At 38.9% G+C, this 24,039-nt stretch overlaps 1 protein-coding gene across 2 annotated transcripts in view; it reads right to left on the bottom strand.

Moving 5' to 3' along the window:
• cadm2b (cell adhesion molecule 2b) overlaps nt 1-13,384 on the bottom strand; it is a 162,215-nt gene extending 148,831 nt beyond the window's left edge. For both annotated transcript variants that reach the window (XM_067595222.1, XM_067595221.1), the window contains exon 1: nt 13,034-13,384. In XM_067595222.1, the coding sequence (XP_067451323.1) occupies nt 13,034-13,094 (61 nt within the window). In that variant the 5' untranslated portion in view covers nt 13,095-13,384. The remainder of the gene's footprint in view (nt 1-13,033) is intronic.
• Between the last annotated feature and the right edge of the window lie 10,655 nt (nt 13,385-24,039).

A 24,039-nucleotide genomic window follows, 5' to 3' on the forward strand; every position in this document is an offset into this window, starting at 1 on the left:
CCACAAACATGACCTAACAAGCCCCAAGGAAAATAGGAACAAGGAAAAGAGGTCGCCCCAGGAACAGCTGGAGGTGTCCAGGCAGAAATGTCTGGGAGTGGGCTTAACTGGGGAGATCTCGAAAAAAAACACCAACAACCGAGTGAGGTGGAGGACATTTGTCAATGGCCTATGCTCCCTAGAGGAGCAAAGGTCTTAAGTAACATATGGATGTTGTCTTTTCTGTTCCAACACCAAATTTTTATTGAAGTTGGTATTTTTCATCAGCACAGGCAAAAAAATCAGCTGTTTGGATCAGAAAGTGCTGCTGCTGCATAATACAGTGCACGGCATGCATAGTGGCCGATGGATTTTTTCATCTACCAGCCACCTTGGCCGGTGAGTCAAAAGTTAATTAAAATAGACTAGAACTGGATCCTTACCTTCAACTCTGCTGAGCGTTTTACATTCCATGAGAAGCTCAACCGCTCCTGTTTTCTGTTGGCAACATCTGCTATGTGACTTCTTTTCTTGCCTCATATTTCTTGCTATACATATTTACTGTATTTACAGTTCTAAAAAGTTCCCTACTTCCCTCCAGAGCCCAGATTAGGCCCAACTAATGGGGGAGGGAGGTTACCTGACATTTTGCAACTGGCAAAAGACAATTTGCATGAGTCACCATTACCTCCTCTAGAGCCAATCATATGAACCATACTTATTTATACTCTCTGTTTATACCATGTCTGTCTCCCTTAAATGACGATGCAAACTGCATCAAAAAGTATGCCCTAATATCTAATAACAAGTCATTTAAGAAACAACCATCTGCTAGAAAATGTGCAAGATATCACACTGTATGTTTACTTTACTTTTTTTTACCTGAGTGGTTATGTTACTTGCACACCTGAAGTTGAGAGGTACAGTTTAAGCTGCAAAAATAAACCAAACTGAAAGAATAACGCTTCAGGGTTGGAATAAACTGCTCTGAACGTGCTTGGTGTGAACACACCCTCACAATGTCATCCTCGAGGAGCAGTCAGCAGGTGTTCAAACACTTTCCATAAAGACGACTCCCAATGTAATGTAGTCTCTTTGAAGAGAGAGTCATCTATCCTTACTAGTTCCTATGAGCACAGTAAACTTACTGCAACTTTGATTTATGTTGATTTTCCTTGAAAATCTCTAGCTTTCTTTCCTCACATAAATCTCATGTATAAAGAAAAAAACTCTGTGAAACATCAGTGTGCTATTTTATCCTATATGAAATGGTTTAACCTTTATTTTAAAACTGCATTAACCCCTTTTACATCTCACCAGTCATAGCAGGTGGAGGAAATGGCAGATCTATCTATGACATGAATCTTTGCTTTTTACATTTTGTGTGCCTCCCTGTTTCACACCTTCTCTTCCTTTCCCCTTCTTGCTCTCGGCTTAGCGGCTTTAAGGCTTTTTTCTCTCCTAGCAAAGCATGCACTCTGGCTCTGAGCACTGGCATCTCTTGCATCGGTATGCAGCTCGCGTTCAGACTGCTGATCCCTCTTTATGAGGACATGAGTTTCAATGCTTTTATCCCCCACCTTCACTTGCAAATATGCCTGCATTCAGTATCTACACTCCAGCTTTAGAGACCCGTGGGAAGCCTTTAAAGAGGAAGTCAATAAAAGGGTATAAACATGCATGAGCTTAAGTTTGTGCTTTTTGTGTCTTTATTCCAAAGTTGGGTTTTTAGGATGGCATCTCACTTGAGCAGGGTTGAAGAACTTAATCATTTTCCACTTGTTACATTCAAGCAGAAGCTGTTTATATTTATCTATAACATATTTTTTTCTTCACTAAGTAAGAGTAAAACCATTTTCCAATAAAACTGTTGTTCACTTTTACATTTAAGATGTGTGAGCAGTGATAATTGCCTGTTTACTTCAATTCAACATAATCTGCAATAATCTTATGAAAATTACAGGTCTGGTTAATGGTATGAATACCATAAGTGAGAACATGCAATTCGTTATTTTACAGATCTGCACGGTATGTATATATTAATTATAGTGGACATCATGCACTAGGAAGACTCCTCTGCAACCTTAACGTACTTTTAAAAATCAGTCATTATACTGTATGGCTTATACAGCATGATATAGATGTGGGTATAAAACACTATAAGACTATAATATACTGTATGTGGTTACCAAGAATAGCAGAACACTTATCTGTGCACAATCTGGAGAGAAGCCACATTTCATTTGTAGGATCTATGTGGGTTTTTGGTACTAATACCAATAATCATTCTATGCAAAACATCGCTGGCTGATGCTGCAGTGAACTTTTTAAAAAATTGTCAGGGACTGGCTCTATAGTGCAACTGTGACAACGCAGAGACTCAGTTGCTTGTGCTACTGCCTTCAGACAGCGCATGCAGTGGGAATAGGTCTACTGATAACTTCAAGCAAGTTTGCTCAATAAAATTGTCAAATTTAATTGCTATAAGAAAATAAATAGGTTGGACTTGTGCTTTTTTTTCATGATGCTCTCAGGCACATAAACAGTCGCTTTACTTATTTTGCAGTGATAACACTTGGGAGTAGAGAAAAACCAAAAGCACATGGGAAAATGTCATGAAATACTCTGAAATACTGCCAGACTTGAAGACATTTTAATTAGCCTCCTCTTTGTTAAGTTTTACAGTGTGCGCTCTTTAAGTTGGCATGTTTTCCCCCAGTTCCCGCAGCTTTCCTCACAGTGGACTGAGACACTAAATTGTCTTAGAACATGAATGTTATTGTCTGTCTGCAGGCTTTTTCCTTCCTATCTAACTCAAAGGCCACCTTTGTTGAAAATTCAAGCATCTCATGTTGACGGAATGAAAAAGGCAGAACTCAACTGCGAGGATTGTGCAGCACCCGGACAGTCCACAGCACGCACATGCTAGAGTTATCTTATAATCTTATATATCTTGTATATAATTATCATCTCCAAAAAAGGCAGCGGTTGCAAGCATTTTTTTTTATTTAATGACTAAATAATTACCTTTGTGAGACCAACATGAAGTATACTGTGAATCCTTTCTACACCATTACTCAGAGACTAATGTTAGCAGAGCAGCAATCTCCAGTATTAACAGACGAGACCGGCTGACCAACACACACTGCAGCATAAAACAGTTTAAACTAACTCTGAGGTGAAGAAAATAACTTGACGCACAGTCTGTTTCACCTCAGAAACCCTGCACCCGCTCAGTGTCCTGCACAGCGTTGTCTTTCCCCGGAGCTAACGGTGCAGCAGAGAGGCTGCTCTCTACTGCTGGAGACATGACTTTAATAGCGAGCGGAGCATTCCACCTCCCGCTCAGTTTGTTATTCTCACACAGGCAGGAGACTGTAAGATGTTTCCAAATTAATTAATTCATTAATTAATGCAGTTAACTTTTTAAAATAAAAATGCTGTGGACCGTTTATCTTATCTGCCAGTTCTGTTTCATATTGTATTTCAGTGGACTAAGGACACCAGTGAATGGTTTGGCACACAGTATACTCAATCGAGAATTGGTTTTGAATCGGCACCAAAGTATCGTGACAGTATCAAATCAGGAGATATACATATCGTCCCAGGCCTAAAAAATCGACACCGTCATTTGTCACAACTTTTTCATCTTTTGTTCCATCTTGGTATAAAATTTAAATCCCTATGGACACTTTTGTCTGTTAAATCATTAATTTTTTCACTTAAGCACACAATATTCTAAAGGTGTGCACACAAACTGTGTGCGCCGCACCATGCATGTTCTCCAGCCTTTGCCACCTTTTTCCTCAAAACAATCCAGGGAAATCCCTGTATCTGTACACAATGGCCTCTGTGATGGGCAGGTGACCTGTCAGGGGTATTTGCCTGCATTCTGCAAAATGTATGCTGGGATAGTCTACAGCTCCTCATGACCCTGAGAGGGATTCAGCGAGCTGAGAATATGGATGGTTTTCATTTTTGCCCCGACAAAAGGTTACAAGATTTTCTCACAAGTCAACAATCTTTTGTTTGCATGTTTCCTTCTTGCTTGTTTTGATTTATTTTCAGGGTATTTAATTTGTATTGGCCATATCAAATCATATAGCCATAAAATGCAAACCATTACCCTGGAATAAATAACTGAATTTGCCATGATTTGCTGCTTACAAGTCTATGAAAATGCATGACTTATTCCAGCAAGCTATCAAATTTCCAAAGATAGTGCAACAGAGTCTCCTTTATCTGGAGCTCAGACGTCCAGCCTGACTGCTCGACTGAAGGAGCATTATGAGCATGGCAACCCACTGATGCAAAATCCTGTTGACTGTGTGAGACTGATGGAAATTCTGTGTTGATACATAAAAACAGAAATATTTAAAACCACAACATAGAGTGGGCAGTAATTCCAAATGTACTTAGCCTACATGTATTGTTTACATTTCAAAGGTTTGGGGAGGTATGTCCAAGATTCTCTACCTCTAAGGATCATATTAATATGAGCTGATAAACCCATTACAACCAATTAACTAACCACAACAGTCATTTACATCCTAAAACACCAAGATTCAGTATAACTATCCCTGAATTCTGTTTACTATGCTTACTAAGTACCATTTTCCAAAGCTTGAGAGTGGTTGCTCACACATGAGGACTTTTTAATATAAAGCCACTTTTGCCTGGACTATCAATGAAGTAAAATGAACACACATTGATTTCAATTTCTGAATTAAACTTGTACATTGCTAAAGAGAGGCTCCCTAGCTTATTGTTCTTATTGCAGCCATACTTGTGCCCTGGAAAAAAAGACCCTGACATAACTCAAAACAAGCAGTCACTTCTGGTCAGGCTGCCAGGTGTTTGGTTGCAGTGTACCTCAGCTATTCAATCACTCTTTTTGGAAGCCTCCCAAATATGCACAGCAGAAAAAGAAGAGGACATCTATTATGGCCACATAATGCTCCACATAATGCTCCCAATATTTCATGGTTAACACTCTGCACTCAACACCGCTCTTACTTTCATTAAACGGCTAGTATTGTGGAAAACAAGAAAAATGAGCTTTGGGATGGATCCCTCCTGTGCTGTAAAATTACTCAACTCTATCTCCTCTGTCTTTTTAAGTTATTTAAAATTTTGAAATTTGCGGCTCAAGAGTAAATGGTGTTGAGGCGAAACTACGTCACACCAGAAAGTCAAATCAAATATGCTAGGTAGCTGTAGTATGAGCCCACCCCTGCCGTAACTTCTGTAGCCAGAGTTTGCATTTCATCCGGATGACAAGCAAAGAAGAAGGTCACTGGAAGTGTGCTGTTGCTGGCCGTTCAGCAGCTAAAAAGTCTTAACAGCCTTCCAGAGGAGACAATCTTCCCTCCGTTATCAGCAAGTGGTTGTGTGTGTGTTCCACACATTTTACAGCCGACTGTCTGCTTAAAGAGACTCAGTACGCTGCTGGGTTTTCAATTTTTCATCTTCAATCTGTGGATGAAGTTTTAAAACAAGTATACTCATAAACATTGTTTCCCTCTGTTACTCAGCTAAAGGAATATAATATATCTGTGCTAAAGCTAGGCTAGCAATCTCCAGTTTCCTTTGAAAAAATGACTTTGACTTTGTTAGGAAACTTAGACACGATCTTACCGTTCTGAAAAATCCTTTTGAAATCTCAACCGTGTGACAGCAGGTTCTTCCTCTTCATTCAGGATCAGACTCCGGTTCATAGACCACTATATACTTTCTCTCATCTCCAGCTGCAGACATCACTCCAGGTAAAGATGCAGCGTAAGGGAAACTGCATTATTCATTATATTGTATTCCAATTGGCTGGGGGTGAAGGTGGGGGCCACACCTCCAACCAATCGGAGCAGGCGGTCATTAATTATGCCAATTTTACGTAAATGGCTTCCGAAACAGCCTGCTGGAGGGCAAAGGGGAATCTGGGCTGTAAGGAAAGATGGATTTAAAGAAATCTAAACAACTTTTGAATAAAATGTCACAGATATTTTTAAAATAGACTCAATATTAAGAAAAAAGAAGAAAAAAAGGCCATAATACCAGATCTTTCAGACGGTTAAGATTTTCTTTTTAACAGAGCAGACTGAAGACTACTTTTGTGAAGATGTCTTTCACTTCTGTGATAATAATCAGAAAAGCTCATGAACAGACAATAGAAAACAGAGGTGACATAAGTTCTAGGTGCTACAACATCCACTGTGAAAAAAATGACTAATACAGATTACATGCCCACTGGGTCATAGAATGGTCTATCGCTGTCATTTCTGAACAAAAAATATTAACTTTGTTCATAGAGACTGCAGCAAGAGGAGAAAAAGGAGATCATCACACAGGCTAAATGAGATTCAGAGGCTCATCCATAGTCGGGCACAAAGCCCACTTCAACAGAGATGAGGGCCAAGAGAGATTGGTAAAGGTCAACACTGCAAACGGGCATAAAATGAAGTATAGGCTTCATTTTGGGCACAAAACTGAAATGTAGGGAATGCATAAAACACACAAAACAGGCGTCTATCACCTTCCAACAACACGACCGAATCTCATTCATCAAAGCTTCAATGAGAAATGTTCTTTATTCTATTCCCTGCAGATCCTATTGAAATAAGGCTTCACTCAAGATTTTTTTAGATGTGTGATATTGTACATATCCAAGTAGATATTGATTCTACTGTATTTGCATTGACTATTGTATGTTATCAGAGTAAAAAAAGTCCAGGTTTTTTAAAATGTAAAAACTATAAAGTCAAAGTATGACCTATGGGGCTCAGTATAGCAATCTTCAAGCTTTTATTTTGAGTACTTGACATCATTTATTTCCTATTTCTATTATATGTTTGACGACTACAGTGTGTTGTGTTGTAGACACAATGAGTTACGGCTGCAATTATTCACTAATATATTTGCAGGTTTAACAGAAAAAAAAAAAATTTGTCATTTAGAAACCCCAATGGCGAGGAGCGCCAAGTTTGAATGTCGGCTTGGTGTGTAATGGCAAACAAATTACATGTGGAACTGCTGCTAATTTACCCAAGCAGGCACACTAAATACATAATGTTTGGATGACCAATATATTGTATTAAAATTCATTTGGAAAAAGAACTGCTGAAAAGTCCTGATTTATTCAAGTTTTGTTTCTTCTTTTTTTTTGCATATGTTTGAGTGTGCTCTGAGTATGATTTACTAAAGATGAAACACAAAAAGCGACAGTGCAGTTTTCTTAAATTCATGTTCATTCATATCATGAACAACTATTTTACTCTAATAATCAGCCTCCATTTCCAGGAGATTTGATTCAAAGCAATTGCATACTGCATGATAATATAAAATCTTACCCTGACTTTGAAGTCAATCTCATACAGGTCTAAAACGTACATCCGGCTCTGCATAGTAGCTGCTGTTACTTGATGACATGATAAATGATATACTTCCTGTTGTGCTTCCAGCTTAAGCAGAAGACCGTTCATGTTTAGAAATATTAACTCAGCTGTCTGAAATCATAGGAATACATATAAATTCTGTTTCATAGTAGATTTCTCCTCTCAGATGCATGAACACAGGTGCCTCTTCAGGAGTCTGAGATTGATGTAGCACTGCTTTAACCACTTTTCAGCGTGACCAATTATGGCATTAAACTTATCATGGGTATCTTGAGACAGGCTTCTTGACAAGTAGAAAAATCTCTTAACCTCTTCCGCTCAAATACGGGTCAAAATAATCTTTAATAGCGTAATTGCCCTTACAGTCTATCAACTTCATTGCTAAGCCTATACCCACTCGGAGGGGGCATGGCGTGTAAAAGTGCTATGACAAAGAGCATGGCGAAGGGAGACTGACAGCACACGGCGCAGTTGGGGCAGCGAGCAGCTAATCTTTAAGCCCGTTCCCCACTTGTCTGAGCACATTTGCTTCTGGCTTGTGGCTTATCCTTGCAGATGTATATCTGTCAACAGAAAGCAAGAAGGGCAGCAGTGGCTCTTTTGGAGCACATTTGTCCCCTTTACTGGATTATTCATTTGCAGTAGTATACAACATGGCACCAGAGCCAGCACTTGGCAGCTGGGAGACAGTCTGCAGGGATAAGCTAACCCTCAGCAGTGAGGAACGGGTATCCTTGAATGTAAACCACCTTCCTCTGCCTTACCTTGCCTTCAGCTCAGCCAGCTTATTCCTGCTGCCTGATTATTCCAACCCACAGGAGATGCGCCCATGCATATATCTCACAGGCTCCCTGTGTCTCACAATATGTGACATTTTGGGGTTCACTTTCACTTGGGTCCAATATGTATTCATTTCAAGAGATTTTCAATACACCCAGATCCAGGCTGAAACAGAACTCCATTTTCACATAAAAGAACTATGAAGTGGTGCAGCAACTGCCATCCTATAGTGCACTCAAAATGAAAAATCGACTGTGCTGGTAGGAAAGTTATTCACATCTATGTCCACTGTCCAAATGTTGAGAATGGTGCTGAAATCAACCATGTTAATGGCTGAAATGGCTTTTTATAAAGGCCATGTGGTTTCAGTCCCAGACAACTATAGAGCACCAAAGAGAGCTAAAAGGAAACACTCTGATGCTTAATTTCAACCCTGATCCTCTAAAATTCTGCTGTGTTTAATTTTGTTTCATACATAATGAATATTTTAGACTATTGTTAGGCTCGAAAAGCTGATTGGATTTCCTGACATAATAGGCTATACAAAACCCTAACCATATGCATACAGACCAGAATGTGTTAATTCAAACAGATTCAGTTTATTTAGCTTATCTATTGGAATTTCCATCCTGATGAATGCAAATGAAAACATTTCAGAAATGCAAAGCATTTTATACTATATAATGTATGCATTCATATGAATTGTACATATAATACGCTTCTTATTTTTGAAATAGCTTTGGATTGGAATTCCAGTACATGTGAGTTTCAAATATTGCCTTCATGCAAAAAAGATGCAAATAAAAACACAGTAATATTGTGTTAGATGAATGGCATTATGGAATCATAATCAAACAATTGTAAATCACTAAAATGCAGTTCTCCAGATGTTAATGTTATTTTGGGAACTGCATAGACTGATGGATCATCACTTTCTTTAGTGGTCTGGCAAATATAGTGGAACATGGAAAGATAAATGGACGACTCATAACATGTTTTGATAACAATAAAAATGACTTCCTGCTCTACTCTTCACAAATAAGCAACACTGAACAATCACAGTAGGTGTTTTAACCCTCAAAAATTGGTAGGTCTTCTATTAGGCCAATATTTAAAGGAAATATCAAATGTTTTACAAGATGCTTGCATATTTTATTACTTGCCTGAATCCCCTTCCTAATCAGGGAAAAAAATTCACTTACATTATGAGGGAATTATTCATCCTCAACCTCCTTGTCTCTTTTTGTCACTAGTTTTTATGTCTGTGGTTTTGATACCAGATTAAAAGTCTAGACAAAAAGAGAGCCACTTTCATTTATCCTCCACTTTGCCCTCATTACTGCCCCCACACGTTATGGTCAAATACACACCAATGCTCAAATGTCACCTGCAGGTTGTACTTGCCAAAATGTCTGACAAGATAAGAAATGATGAAAGGCTCCATGCTCAAACAAAAGAAAAGTTCCCTTGGCGGTATGGGAGCTTTTTGGGCTCCGTAAGAAGGAAAGTGATGAAACACTTGAGTAGAAGCAATGTCAGACCAAACCAGAGAAGCTGTGGCCAACAAAGAAAGACACAGATCATAAAACTTACATCTCTGACACAACCAGCCCGCAGGTCTCCAAAGAGACTAAGTATAGCCGCACCACATGGCTAATTAGCATTACTAGCCTGTCTGCCACCTAACCTGTTAACTGGCTCTGACAAATCTGTCAGATGTCTGCATGAGCTGGCTTCAGTGAAATCTGTTGTGATGACTCTGGTGCAGTATATACCGACACCTTATAGAGTGACATAAGTTCCCACTGATGCACATATGGGGACAACAGAGAGAGAGAGGAGACATAACAATTCATCTCCTCTGTCACTACAATATATTAAACATTTAAGCAGCGGAGCACTTCATAGGTTGCAGCTATAGATAAGAGTCCAGCAATGTATTTAAGCAAAATACTAATAGTGTAGTTGTTCTAAGAAGGATGAGCCTGCATAAAATGGGTCTCAGCATTATCGAGCATGAACAGAGCTGCTGAGGCTGAGGTCTTGTCTACAGTATCACTGCAGTGTGTGGTGTGGCGCACAGCAATTTAACTGTCGATTAGGCTGTGATCACACAAGATGTATGCACCGTATTACCTACGCCAAAGAGGTTATGTTTTCAGTCCCATTTGTTGGTTTGTTTGTCTGATAGCGAGTATGAGTTCTCAAAAACGTGTTTACAGATTTTTAATGAAATTTACTGAACGGTTCTGCCATGGCCCAGTGCAGAACAGGATCTAGATGCACATCATCCACATCCAGTTTATTAAGACTTGTTAACACCACAGCATAGGACATTAGAACATAGGACAACATTTTTGAATATTTGCCACAAACTACGACCGCTGAAACTGCTGCAAAAGTCTGGCATATGTATCCAGTAATTGCCCACCCCTGTGTGTGTTTTTTTTCCCAGCTGATCCAGATCCCAATGCAGATAAACATTTTCTGAGCATTTTAAAAACAAATGTATAAGATTGTGCAGCCTTGGTGGAGGTATGTGCTCTCTGAGTGCTTTTGAGTTTCATTTGTTTCATTTATTGTTTGACAGCAACAAGCTCACGAGTCAGAGCTTTATGTTTTGGAAACTGAATTTTGTGCTGATGCCCTGGTTGCTCGGAGTTCCATGTGTCTAAACTTTAGCCACATAGGATAAATATTTAAAGTAATCCTTGAAGTCGGGACTATCTCAGCAGAGCTCTTGGAAAAGATGATAAAACTCTCTGTGCCCTGTTCTCCATGGCAGGATGTCAAGAAATGAAATCAAATTCAAAATGGGCTAGCTCATGCCCATTTTGAGTCTCAACACTGCTACCTAATGATGCTAATAGTTCTAATCATAATACAGCCAAATACTGAAGTAACAATACAATGCAACAATGTATCATGTGGTAATCCTAAAGGCTTCTCACAACATCAATATTTTTTTTAATATTTAGATCTTCTTACAGCGTAGCCCCTTAATGCAATCCTGTTTGGAGGCCAATTCTGAAATCCTAGTTAATATAACAATACCTGCTGACAATTACAAAACTAAAGCAAGTTTCATGTATCTGAAAGTAAATTTGTATACTATAGTGATTGGGACTGACGCTAAAGGCTTCCTGGATGGTAGGAAATTAGATAGATCAAACATTGTCATTTAACTGTAACCCTCTGCAAAAGGGGTAAATCTTGAGGGGGCACAGCAGGAGGTGGATGTGGTTGAATGTGTCATCAGGCTGCAGCCGTATATTGATGGCATTTGAAGTTGTACAGCTCATTGAGATGAATGAAATGTGTGGGGTTGAAACTTGCTGAAGAGAAAGACAGCAAGACTGCCAAAAGCAACATATATTAACAATAGAAGATAAATTCATAAGTCAGTCTTGTAAGATTTAACACCATAACATTTGAGTTAAAGTGAAAACCGGCTGTGTATTTTCGTGAAGACATAATGGTCTGACACTTGGACTAAAAATAATTAACACGAGGCATGAGGTGATGTTCTTGACAAAATCTAAGATTGCAATAGGACTCACTTAAGAGTTGATGTTTGATGTGACAATGCAATGTGAACATGACATGAAATATAGCAGTCGTGTAGCGTTGTTGTAGTTGAGAAGCTGACCGTTGGTTGATGGTCTGTTTTGGTTCCCGAAGTTGGCATTTTTGGGATGGCCCCTCACAAAAAACAGGAATAGGCTATAACTGATCATAGGTGACTTTCCTATTATCCCCTCAGTACAGTGCACTGAATCAGCAATGATAATAAAAAAAAATATATTCCCTCCTCATATCATGTGGAACAAACTGTTATTAAATTGGGATGAGTGGGCATTTTTTGCTTTGATTTGGGACTTCCTGACATTACACCCTTTGACAGCCCCCTCCTCACCCCCCCACTCCCCCACCCCCCTCCATGCTGTGGGCGTTATGTATCTGCGCACTGGTCGCCTACAGGGCGGTGGCTGCGCAAGCATGTCCAAGAGCGGGATGGTCTGTGGGGAGTTGAGGGAGTTGTCATGAGGAGGCACTGAGACCTGGCTGCATAAAAGCATCACACACACAACCTTACCTGCATCTGATCCCAGCAGCCCAACTTTGAATGAGCGACTAGGCTACGGGGCTTGCACGGTCAGTATGCTTATACATACCGACACTCTCGGAGAATACACACACACACACAGTCACACACACTCTGTCTACACTTTACCACGGTGCGCAAACTGCCCGTTCTGGAGACAAAAGCTCAACTCAGATGCAGTCATTGGTGTATGAAAGAGAGAAGGCATCTAAGTTATTGTCACCTTTGTTAATTCGGCGATTGAAGCCAAGTGTGAAATTGCTTTAAAAGGCCCACAGAAGGACTTATAAAAAAAAAGGATCCACTCAATGACACCGGTCGCGCAACAAACAAGACGCACGCCAGCAGCTGCTGCAACCTTTTGTGCATCTCTGTGTCAGCTTCAGGGGACATAACTGGCTGAACAGACAAACAGGAGGCGACTGCAGGCGATTCATCTGCAGCCTGATGTTTGATATGTCAGTTAATACCAAAGGGAGGGCAACATCCAAGTTGTCTCCGATACAAAAAAACTTGTGCAGCCGCATTCTGCTTTTCATAGCGCCGCACAATTCAACTTCCAGGCATTCCAGCACAGTCGGCTCTGACAGCCGACAACGACAGCCGTCCGCCGGCCACAACTGCTGCGCAAACACACCTCATCTTTAAAAGAAAATGAACTCTCTTTGCATAGAATACTTAGGCTCACGTGTGACATGATCACATATGATCTTTACACTTAACGCAGCCACATCATCCCCGCACACCACGCCCGTCTATACAGCATACATCCAGCGCTCACCTTTAAAGATGCTTGCACAGAGGCTGTAAAGGATGAAGATCAAGTGCTGCTTGACAATCATATTCTTCTGTTTTCCTTCACGATTTTACGTCGACACTCCACTCGCGTTTGACTGTCCCTTTTTTCTCTCTCTTTCTTTCTTTCTCTTCTCGTTTGGGATGGACTTATCCAGCTAAACGGCACAGTTTCGGACTGAGCGGAGTTACATTGATGAACTCTGCCTTTTTCCAGAGAAGTCCTGTGTATTTGCGCAGATCCGGGGGCAATGATTACTGTAGTGAAGCAGGACGGCAGAGATGCTCGTCGGCAAAGTGCAGATCCTGCCTCTCTTTATTGCCTCTCTCTTTGACTTGCTGCAGAGAGCAAGAGTCCCGCCCACGCTTTTTGACTAATGAAGACGCTTCACCAGTGGAGAACACCTCGAAATAGTTCTGATTTCTGGTTAACTGTCAAAACAATTACACCGTGTGATGTAAGGGTGACTTTCCAAATCAGAAATTCCCTGATCAATTTTAGAATGATAATTTAGCAAATGTCAGGGCAGAACAATACCTATCTCCAGAAACATGAGGAGACTTAAGGAGAAAGACACATCATAAAAAAACATAATGAAATATAATAAGGTCAAGTGATGCTGGGCACCATAAACCCTCTATATAGCTCTAAAAGGATGTGATGCTGATGCTCTCTACTTCCTGTTTATTGTCAGTGTGAGTGTGGCTGTGAGTGCAAAAGTCACCATGCCAGTGATTTAATGAATTAAATGCCCACAGCTAGCAGAGTTAATTTAACACTTTTAGACAGTTTTGAACAGCCGCCCCAGAGCCATAACAGCTTTATGAGCAGACAAACAAGCCTGCAGTCAAAGCCGGACAACTCAAAATAAGTGTTGCTGCAAAATCGACACATTATTATCACTTTGGTAATATTTACAACGCATTTAGTGAGTTTCTCTCTTGAAGTATTGGGAATGCAATGAAAAGGACGGTACTCAGCAACAAAAGAAAGACCTGCTTGCGGTGTGTGAAAAGGAGGTTGCTTTCCCAGAGGTTGCGACCTGGTGTCTGGATGTGTGTCAGGAATCAGTGCACAGGCACAGGGGAGGTTAATGGGCTCCTGGTCATCCTTCTTCCTTCAAAGGCTCCTACGAGTGGTGCACAGGAATGAGTGTGACCATCCCTAAAGACAGAGGTGGGGGGAAAGTGGCGGCTCCAGCCAGGGATCGTTTTCTAAGCCCATCGCGAGGATTTTACACATGGTTTAACATGCTGCCAGGCGAATTTGGTTCAATTTTGCACAGTGGCCTTCCACGCCACTCCCACTTCAAATCAAATTGCTGACCTGGCCATACCACCTGAGAAAAAGCTTAGTGCTAAAAATATATCTCAGGCTTTTAAATCACCGGCTTTTCTCTCAATATGAATACATGTAAATGACGTGAGAAGCTCTGGCAGTCATTATCTAAACAAGCAATCAGTGGGGTCACTAATTTTCATTGCCAAACAAGAAATTAATGCAGCGTTTTTCCGCATGTTCTAATCCATTACAGCTTTTAATCAGAATGAGACGTATGGGGACCTTTAACTAAGACGTTCGCTCACTCAGTTTTGTATGTTGATGCTGCCTGTTAGCCTTTTAACTTGCACATCCCTGCACATCTCTAATCCCTTGGGAACCATTGTTGCCTTCTGAACTGTAAACCCTGAAGGACTGAGCGCTCTTGTGTGACATACATTCACTATACAACTCACTTATAATTCAGAGCAGAACTATACGAAGCCAATTACCATGAGGATAGTGGTAAAGAATCCATCCCATGTGTCCTGAAGGTCAATTCCTCGTCATTTCATTAGATCTTTGAGAGTACATTCCTCTCATGCGCCTTTTTAAACAGCAAGAATTTATTGACCATGTGGGTTCAGCAGAAAAGCGTGCAGTGCTGACACAGATCTGTAATGCAGAGGAGCATGTTCTCCTTTGCATTTATCTCTAGGACATGATACTGCTATTCTGTGCTTTGTACGATTTGAAATGCTAGACTGTGTGCATTGCCACATTTCACAAGGTCACCTGCTTCAGAATCCTAACAACCTATAAGGCTACAATCCAATATTAAAACTTTTTTTTTTTCCTCTCATACTGATTTGGATCCTTAAATGAAATTAAATAAAAACATGAGAATCTGAGCCAAACACAATCCTGCAACGTGCACAAGAGGGAATCAAAACAAAGACAAAAGACAAAAGTTTAAGCTAAGCTGAATTACATTAATATGCATTAACCTGTCACTGATAGCATTTAATCCTCCTCACTGATCGAAAAAACAACTAATCCAGACACACTCAGTGCACAATCCATTTCAAGATTGGCCTGAATGACGTGTCGTAAAGCCTGAATGCTTTATGTAAATGATCCATTCCAGATGATGAAGTGCTGCACACAGGATCAGGACATGGACTGTGTCAGTCATTTTGTCATTCAAGCAATAAATACTGTACTACACTACACCAGAGTTAAGATTTAGTATTTCAACATCTACAGTTAACAAGAGCTTCATGACAACTAAACAACTGATTTCCATTTTAAATTGAGAACCTTAGGATGTGCTATTCCAGCATACAGCATGTTTGACAGATTTAGATTTAAAAGTCAAACAGTCTATATTTTTTCTTTTTTCAACTTTATACCTAATGAGAGATTACACAAAAACTGAACCCACGTTCAATAATGTAGAGGTTACTGTAAAACACTCATTATAATTACAACATAATTATAATGTATATAATTATAACGATGTATGAATATGTTTTAGATGAGGCAGTGCTGGCCAAAGAACAGTGTTTTTTTTCTGCTTGGATTGTTACTGAAGAAATAGAACCTGACTGATAAATCATATATTATGTTGCCAATATTAGCTTGCTGCCAATATCATTGCATATGTCTTTCTATATGCAACAAATGTTTTTTTTTAATGATGTGTGTTTATGTTAAATATATAATATATCGTTTTCCATTGGACAAGCAAAGTATAAACGCTTTCAGATGTACATTGGTGTTACAGATTCCCAATAGAAAGTTGGCTTTAATAAGAGAGTAATGGTGTGCAATGGTGATCATGGACAGTTTCTGTCAGGTTTAGGTTTTCTGAGCTCACTGGATGAGTTAAACCTGACAAAGTTCAGTTTAAATTTGCCTGCTTTGAACAAGATGTATAAACTGTGCATTTAATAATCACAGAAGAGTTGTGCACATAATTGAAAGTACAGTTTCAAACAGTGTGTTCTCACAATGTGTGTGTGTGTGTGTGTGTGTGTGTGTGTGTGTGTGTGTGTGTGTGTGTGTGTGTGTGTGTGTGTGTGTGTGTGTGTGTGTATTGTATTGACTCAGAAATATCATGAAAAGCACTGAGATTAAAATGTTCAGTCTTCATACTAATGAGCTCCCAAAACACCCGTAATTAATAAATTCATATGATTCAATTAAATGTATCACTCACAAAAGCATTTCAGTTTGGTTCTCACCTTGAGGGAGATTTACAGTCGTGTTTTAAACATTAGGAATACAAAGACCATCTCTGTGAATGCCAACCTCACATCCCTTTGTAACAACCTACTAAATGCTGTACATAATTCATATGTTGTCACTAAGATTACAATTTGTAATCTTATTTTTCATCAGATGCATTTTCAAACACTTCTGTCTCCCGCAAGTGGCAAGTTGCTTTGTATTGAAAGATGTCCTGGCAGATTCACTGTTTATGGATATAGTTCAGTTGCCAGACAACTGGACCAGACATCTTCTAACTGAGAATAAACTGTAGTGTTAGCATTGCATTTTTTATTCACATCATATGTTCTTGATAATGACAAAAAGGTGGCAGATACAGTAGCAGCTTGATAAAGAAATATATATAATATTTTAATTAGCACTAAGCTACTTTATCACAATAAGATGAGCGCAACATTTCTGTCCACATTTAAATCAGTGTCATTATTCTGCATCATGCTATTGTGTAATGATGTGCAGCGGATGCTTGTTGTAATGTGCTGTTGAAGACACTCGCAGACATAGATGAAGAGGAGTATTTAGAGTTAATGTTATTGCTCTGAATGATGCCTGTTCATCACTGCTTTCCTGTATCACTTGTAGCAACACCAATTATAATGAAGTGATTATTTTAAGACCAATATTGTGTCAAAATAACACACCTTAATTAGTCTAACCACCTGCAAAAGCTGTACTTGTTTAAATAAAGGTTGTAGAAATAGTAATACTGCTATTCATAGAAGTACGGTGCCTTTCCACCTGTGAACTGAGGGTTAAAGCTTAGACCACAACAGTAGCAAAGCATTTTGCATACTCTCCATATGAGCCTGTTCTAATCCAGTGTGTCTGATACATACATACATTTTTCCTGTCAGTGCTCCACTGGGAAATAACACCTGCTCCCTAAAGCTTTGTAAAGCTTGAACTTTAACGTGTTGTAATGAGAGCTTTATGTTCTTTGTGCCTTTCCTTATCCCTCTAAGAATATGTGCTATTGATGGTTGGTAGGAATACAATTTTATCTGTTTATTGCCTTATTGATGGGACACTGGAAGCTGCTACATTTCATAATGGGTTTTCTGTACCAGGCAAAGAACATGCAAGTCAGCACTCTATGGATGTCATTACATGCAGCAAAATTAGAAGTAATCACTCATGTATGTTGTCTGCAGATGTATGCACCTCACAGCCATTCCCCACAGTATTTTAATCTAATCTCAGTATCAAGTATACACAGATGTCATTGGTGCCTTGTCAAGAATGTTGTTCTTGCCGGTTCTGATGACTGTTTTCCAATAAAGGTGCAACCATATGTACGTCTAATATGATCAGCTATCTAACCTAAAAATGTATTCTTGATATCAGCCATATGCTGCCAACAAGCTGAAGCGTCAGTCAGCTGGAAGAGTGACAATCAAATCAAAAGGGATTCAGCTTTGTGCGGCAATGTCGCAGACAGATGAAGGGAAACCAAAGCCTCTTTTAATAACCTCAGACCTAAACATGGATTATACTACATGCATAACACAGAGGCTTCATAATGGCCTCATCAGATGTTCATGACAATGAATTCTAATCTTATATTTTTATGTATTAATGAGATAAATTCCCCTAGGAGAATTCAAATTGTTTTACATACTGGTCATTATCAAAAATTCCTAGTGGTACTAGCCAGTGTTGCTGAACCTATGTCAAATACTAGGGAATGACAAAATATCAAGCACACAGAATAATGCAATACAAAACAAAAATGGAGCAATTTAGGTTTTACACAGGTATCTTTTCTTTTGGAAGGCTGAGGAAGCACTCCATACATTACCGATTCTGTCACATAGCGTTCCCTATGCATGTCAAAAGTCAAAATGTCATTTTTTTTACCTGTTATCGAGCGGTTCCATCTTCAAACGTGATCTCGCAGATGTCTACTGTCTGCCTAGAATGATAAAATATCATGGGTCAAGGTGAAGCCAATATTTCCAGAGACTGTGCTGCTTCGCTAGGCTCTTGGACGTATGTTAAGTCCGCTGCACTTACTTATGGCAGGTTTGTGAAAATATTGGATTTCAGTGTTGGTTTCGCTCAAGGAAACATTTTATCATTCTGGGCAGATTGTAGATCTCTGCGACATCACAAAAACATCTTTGAAGAAGCAATCCACTGTCGGATAACAGCACCATGTGACAGAATCACAACTTAACGCACAGAGTGCTGAGGTCACAAATGGGGTTAGGGGGACTATTGTATTTGATTACATTGTATTCTAGTGCTGTTTTTGTGTAACTGCCCCTGTTAGTGGTTTTCTGTTTTGTTGCATTACAGGGAATTGAGTTTGAAACATTATACTGTGATTCTAACTAATTAAAAATAATTTAATTTGTGGTTGATCTATGTAATACATTTCCCTTAAGACTGAATCAAGACCTGATTCACCTGGGTAGCAGTCAATACAGGCTCCAGGTAGTCACTAAGAACAAAACATCGGGTCTGTTCCGAGAAACAAGTTGAGTTATCTGGACAACATGAACTGATAGAAAGCACCTCAAATGAAAAGTTATCCTGGTAACTTAGTAGCTAAATCTTGAAACAGGCCCCAGGATAACCGTGTTCTCCTTTCAAACTATTTAACCCACAGCACATTCCGCTTCTTAAGATTATTGAAAACATAACTCAACAAACTACAAGGCAAAACCTTGAACAGTATTTTAATATATAATGAAAGTTGAGATTTTTCTTTGAAACACACATGAGTACGAACATTTACACGATATTCCCTTAAAGCCCTATTATCCAACATAGCCCTCAGTTTTCGAGTAACCATATATTACAGCTCCGGCTGTGAGAGTGTTTGCACTTGAGTAAAATATTTCAGCTCCATTTAATGTAGAATTGCTTACTGTACAAGGATACCCAGCAAAGTCCCACTGTTGTATTCCTCACATCACGGAATTACTGGGCAGAACCTTAGTATAGCTCATTAATTGTGACTGAAATGTTGAATAAACATGGTGACACAAGAGACCCCCACCTTATTCTCTTCAGAAACTACTATTGAAAGATGAGTCATCTCTCAGCCATGAGAGGTGCATGTCATTACTGTATCGTTACTGCACAGCTCCAGGAGCGCCGAGCTGTAATAATTCAATCAATACTGGCCTTTTGTCTAAACTTTACAAACCAAGCATCTTTTCAAGGGCACATACTAACCCCGTGGGATTACTACGAAGGCATATTCAAGCAGACGTGCATTTCTCCACCTCTCCATCCCTGCCGATACAAACAAAACCTAGTGCCCTGGTTATGCAGAGTGAAGTGCTTTGTGTTAGGGCTCACGTCCACGATAGCCCACAGCAGCTGGTGTTCTCACAGACCACTGCATGGAAAATGGGCTGATTTCAGGATTTAGCTGCCCATGGTGGATTTCTCACTCGGTGCTCATTGGAGCCAGAATCACTTTGATATGGACTTGTGCAAGATTAACAGCAAGATTTTAGGTCCCCAGTCTCAGTTTTGTTAGGTTTGGGTCAGTGTTGCTGCCATTTAGCATCGTTATGCAGCCCTGACAAAAGCAGCCCTATTAGCATACAGCTATTTAATATTTGCATCTGAACAGACGATTCAAGCTCTGATGCATCTGTTGTTATGATAGTTGTGTCTGGAAGAAAATAACATGTCACATCAAACATCAAGGTCATTGCAATACATTCATCAGTGAGGAAGGTCGACATTTAGTAGTTATAGAAAAACCTTAATGATGCTGATGTTATGTAAAATATATTGATGTACTACATCAAAATATATGAAAGCCTAAACAGCTCCATCAATCAAAAAGCAAAAGAAAAAACACATCTGGTGTCTATCAGCTTTTATTCATTATACACTAATTGAGAAACAAATGAGTAACACGTTTTAGAAGCATTGCACGACTTCCTTAGAAGTCTGACACAGCAAGTGATACCAAAAGTTTTGATACTTGGATAGCTGTGTTATACACAGAATTATGATGCCAGTGTCTCATAGCTCATCAGCACTCTGGGCACCTCCTTTGCTTATCTTTGCATAACTACACATCCTGGTCATGTTTCCTTTCTCCTCCTGACCATCTGTTCCCTGCTGCCAATCTTCCGAGTGTGCCAGCTTCTGCCTCTACATCCTCTCCCTACTGAGTCAATCTTAGTATTGATATCATATTCTCCCTCGCTCCTTCTCTCTTTGTTTCTGCCATCTTTCTTTCTTTGACATACACCAATATGAAGTGTAACAGAGCTGCAAAACAGAAGTCTTGATAGGTATGGCAGTATGTTATATGGTTTATGATTTGTGTTACACATCTTGAAGTTTTATAAACTGGCGTCTGGCTATATCACTGGGGGGAAAAACTAATATTCCTTGACAGTAATAAGGATTAAATGTTGTTGGGATTTAGGAATATGAGCATTAGCATTTAAAGTAATAACTGAAATAAACTGAGCTATTCTATTTCTCCTTCAAAACAATTTAATTCTTTACTTAAATGTAAAGAATTAAATGTCATAGCTTATATATTTTAGTTGTGATTCAGTATGAAGTCAGAAAGTTCTTTCACCTTCTGTTGTTTCTGTTGATTTCCATGTTTACATGTTTTGCAGCAAGTGTCCATGTAGGTAACTTCACTTTCATTTAGTTTGATGTACAAATAATCTGATAACTATCATTCAGAGTTATATGGTGTAATTATTTTCCCTAAATTAATCAACTCAAAGGGATTTGTTGTGTAAAACAATTACCTACTCAACATGGATGCTTCCTAAATTGCTAAATTAGCTATGTTGTTATACACAGAATGTACCAGCTGCAGGTTATTCCTAGTTATAACAATATTGCTGGAATCAATATTTATAAGAAGACTTTCCCAGTATACAGTATTACAATGTGGCAAATGTATGCAAAGTCATTTATAAATGTAATTTATGTTTAAATGCAATTAATTATGTTCACCTGGTGTGCATAACATCAAATACATAGATAACCCCTCTCTGTAGTTTTTATAATTAGTTTGGAGTCATTAATTTTGACAACAGAATTATGTTAAATTGTAACATGACTTTATACCATCATTGATAGAATTCCATGAACTAAACAATATTGAACCATCACCCAGCCTAACCTTACCGAGCATCTCTGTTGTCACTGAAAAAGTAAAAAACAAAAATCAGTAAACCAATAATGATGTTTTGCCTACAGACTTAACAGCCAATCTGCAACAAAGTATTAAAATGTTCAGCCGCCAGCTTCCTTTTTAAAAAGTACTTCATTGTACTACGAGCAGTCAAATGCAGGGAAAAGAAATTATTCAGTAGTAATAAGTGCAGCTTGCTGTCAATTTCTTTGTTAAAACCAAATTCTACCCATAACTCTAAGTAGACCTTCTTAATCAGGTTTTCCATAATTTGACTACACGAGCTCTAGTAAATGTCAACTCAACATCATGTAACAAAGAGAACGTAATTTTCTCTTTGCAGATAAAATATTTTTATGATTACAAATATTTATGTGTTTGCCACAGAAGATTGTATGCTGTCTAATTTAAAACATAACCTTAGTATTTTCTGTAACTGTGCACTATTGTACCTTTTCTTTGACAGGCCTCTACACTCACCACTCCACTGTATTAAGAACTCTACTGCTTGCCTTGGGCTTTTAAAGGAATGACTAATACACTCTTTGCAAACCACTGAAAGACTGCTGTAAAATATCTCAACCTAAACAGAGTGATGCATGTAGGTGCAGTAATATACTGTGGTCAACACATTTAACGGAGGTCTGTTTCTCTAACGTTCTTATCAGTAGTGTTTGCAAACATTATTAAGGTGTTTGAGAAAGGTTTTCTTCGAGTTTGCTAAATAGAAGCATCAAACATATGGATGTTACCAGCATATAATATTGAAAAAATGAGTTTCTTAAGTTTTGTTTTGGAAAAAAAGTGGAATTCCATCAGTGCATTATGCATAACTAATACATAATTCATACATAGATAAAAATTTCATCAAGGAAACATGATGACTGAGGTACACGCAATTACAAGCTTTGCTCACATCAAAGTAAAATAAACTGATATAAATAAGTGATGGTACGTAGGGAAGCATGCATTCAGGCTAATTGATGCTCCATGAGAATCCAGAGTGCAAGTCGTATAATGATGTTTTTGGTCAAGCGAACTACCCCACTGACAAATTACTATAGTATATAACAGCCTGCTGATGTTTGAGTTTTTTTTTCACTTAAACCAGAATTTGAAAGTGCACTCATATTTTGGCTGGCTCAAACTTTAAGATGCATCACCCAAAAGAGCTTACAGAGCAGCAGGGTGATGAGAGTCTGTTGTTTTGCTGTATACTTAACATGGCTCTGTTTGCAGACCTGACAGGTGTCACGCCAAATCCATTAAGAGGCATTTGCACCTCTTGCCTAAAGAGAGTATTTCAAAAATGTCCTCTTTGGTAAAAACAAAGCTGCCAGGGTGGCGATGCCAGACCCAAGAGGACAAAGTGGTTTTCTGCCAGGCAAAAACCTCACTGAAAATTATTATGTAGAAGAAATGACATGGACTTCAAATTATAAACTGTCTCTTCATCCTCTAGTTTAAGATTCCCTCTTAAGATATTATCTTAAATATATGGCATCTACTTAAAAGATTAATATTTTACAGTGGCTGATATCCTACTCTGTTGTACATTTACTTTGGTCTAATCAACACATTTTTCTCTCTGATACAAGCCCTGCACTTCTCTCTGTGTTCCATTTACAATTTCCCTTTTTTTTTCACTTTCACAAAGACATCTGTTTTAGAGGTGAATAAGCCTTTTCAGCTAATGGCTAATTCACCTCTAGAGTCTATTAGTCGGGTGCACTACCTGCTGTTTCTCAAACTGTGCTGCTAATTTTAGATGACTCTCTAGTCGCTGTACATGTAAAACAAGGTGAACCACAAAAACAAAAACATACCGAACATAAAGCGCGTATTTCAACACAGCACACAAATAATAGATTTTTAATGTCACATACTGTCGATCAAAATATATTTTCCAATTTGTAATTGTCATACACAGTTAGATTTCTCACACTAAAGCACCCGAAAACAAAACTAGCCTTGCAGATAATAATAATTTCCCTCGGGTAAAACCTCTCACTAACAGTGCAAGAAAAAAATCTTGATTAGTTCTCCTGTGATTTGTGTGGTGCTCAGATATATCTCATTTACTTGATAAATATTCCAAAACCATTCCCATAAAACTTTTGATTTCAGCAGTTTCATTTGACACATATCATGTACCCTTTTTGCTGGTAGATTTTGATTGATTTCTCCAAATGAAATGTCAACGTGTCATGGATCAAACCAGTTTCCAGTTGTTCCTATTGTTCCCTGGAAAATTGGGAAGGAATTCACCTGACAAAAAGAATGTATTTTCGTGCAGGGGTGAGGC

The sequence above is a fragment of the Thunnus thynnus genome, chromosome 7 (genome assembly GCF_963924715.1).
Source record: "Thunnus thynnus chromosome 7, fThuThy2.1, whole genome shotgun sequence".
Taxonomy (NCBI): Eukaryota; Metazoa; Chordata; class Actinopteri; order Scombriformes; family Scombridae; genus Thunnus; species Thunnus thynnus.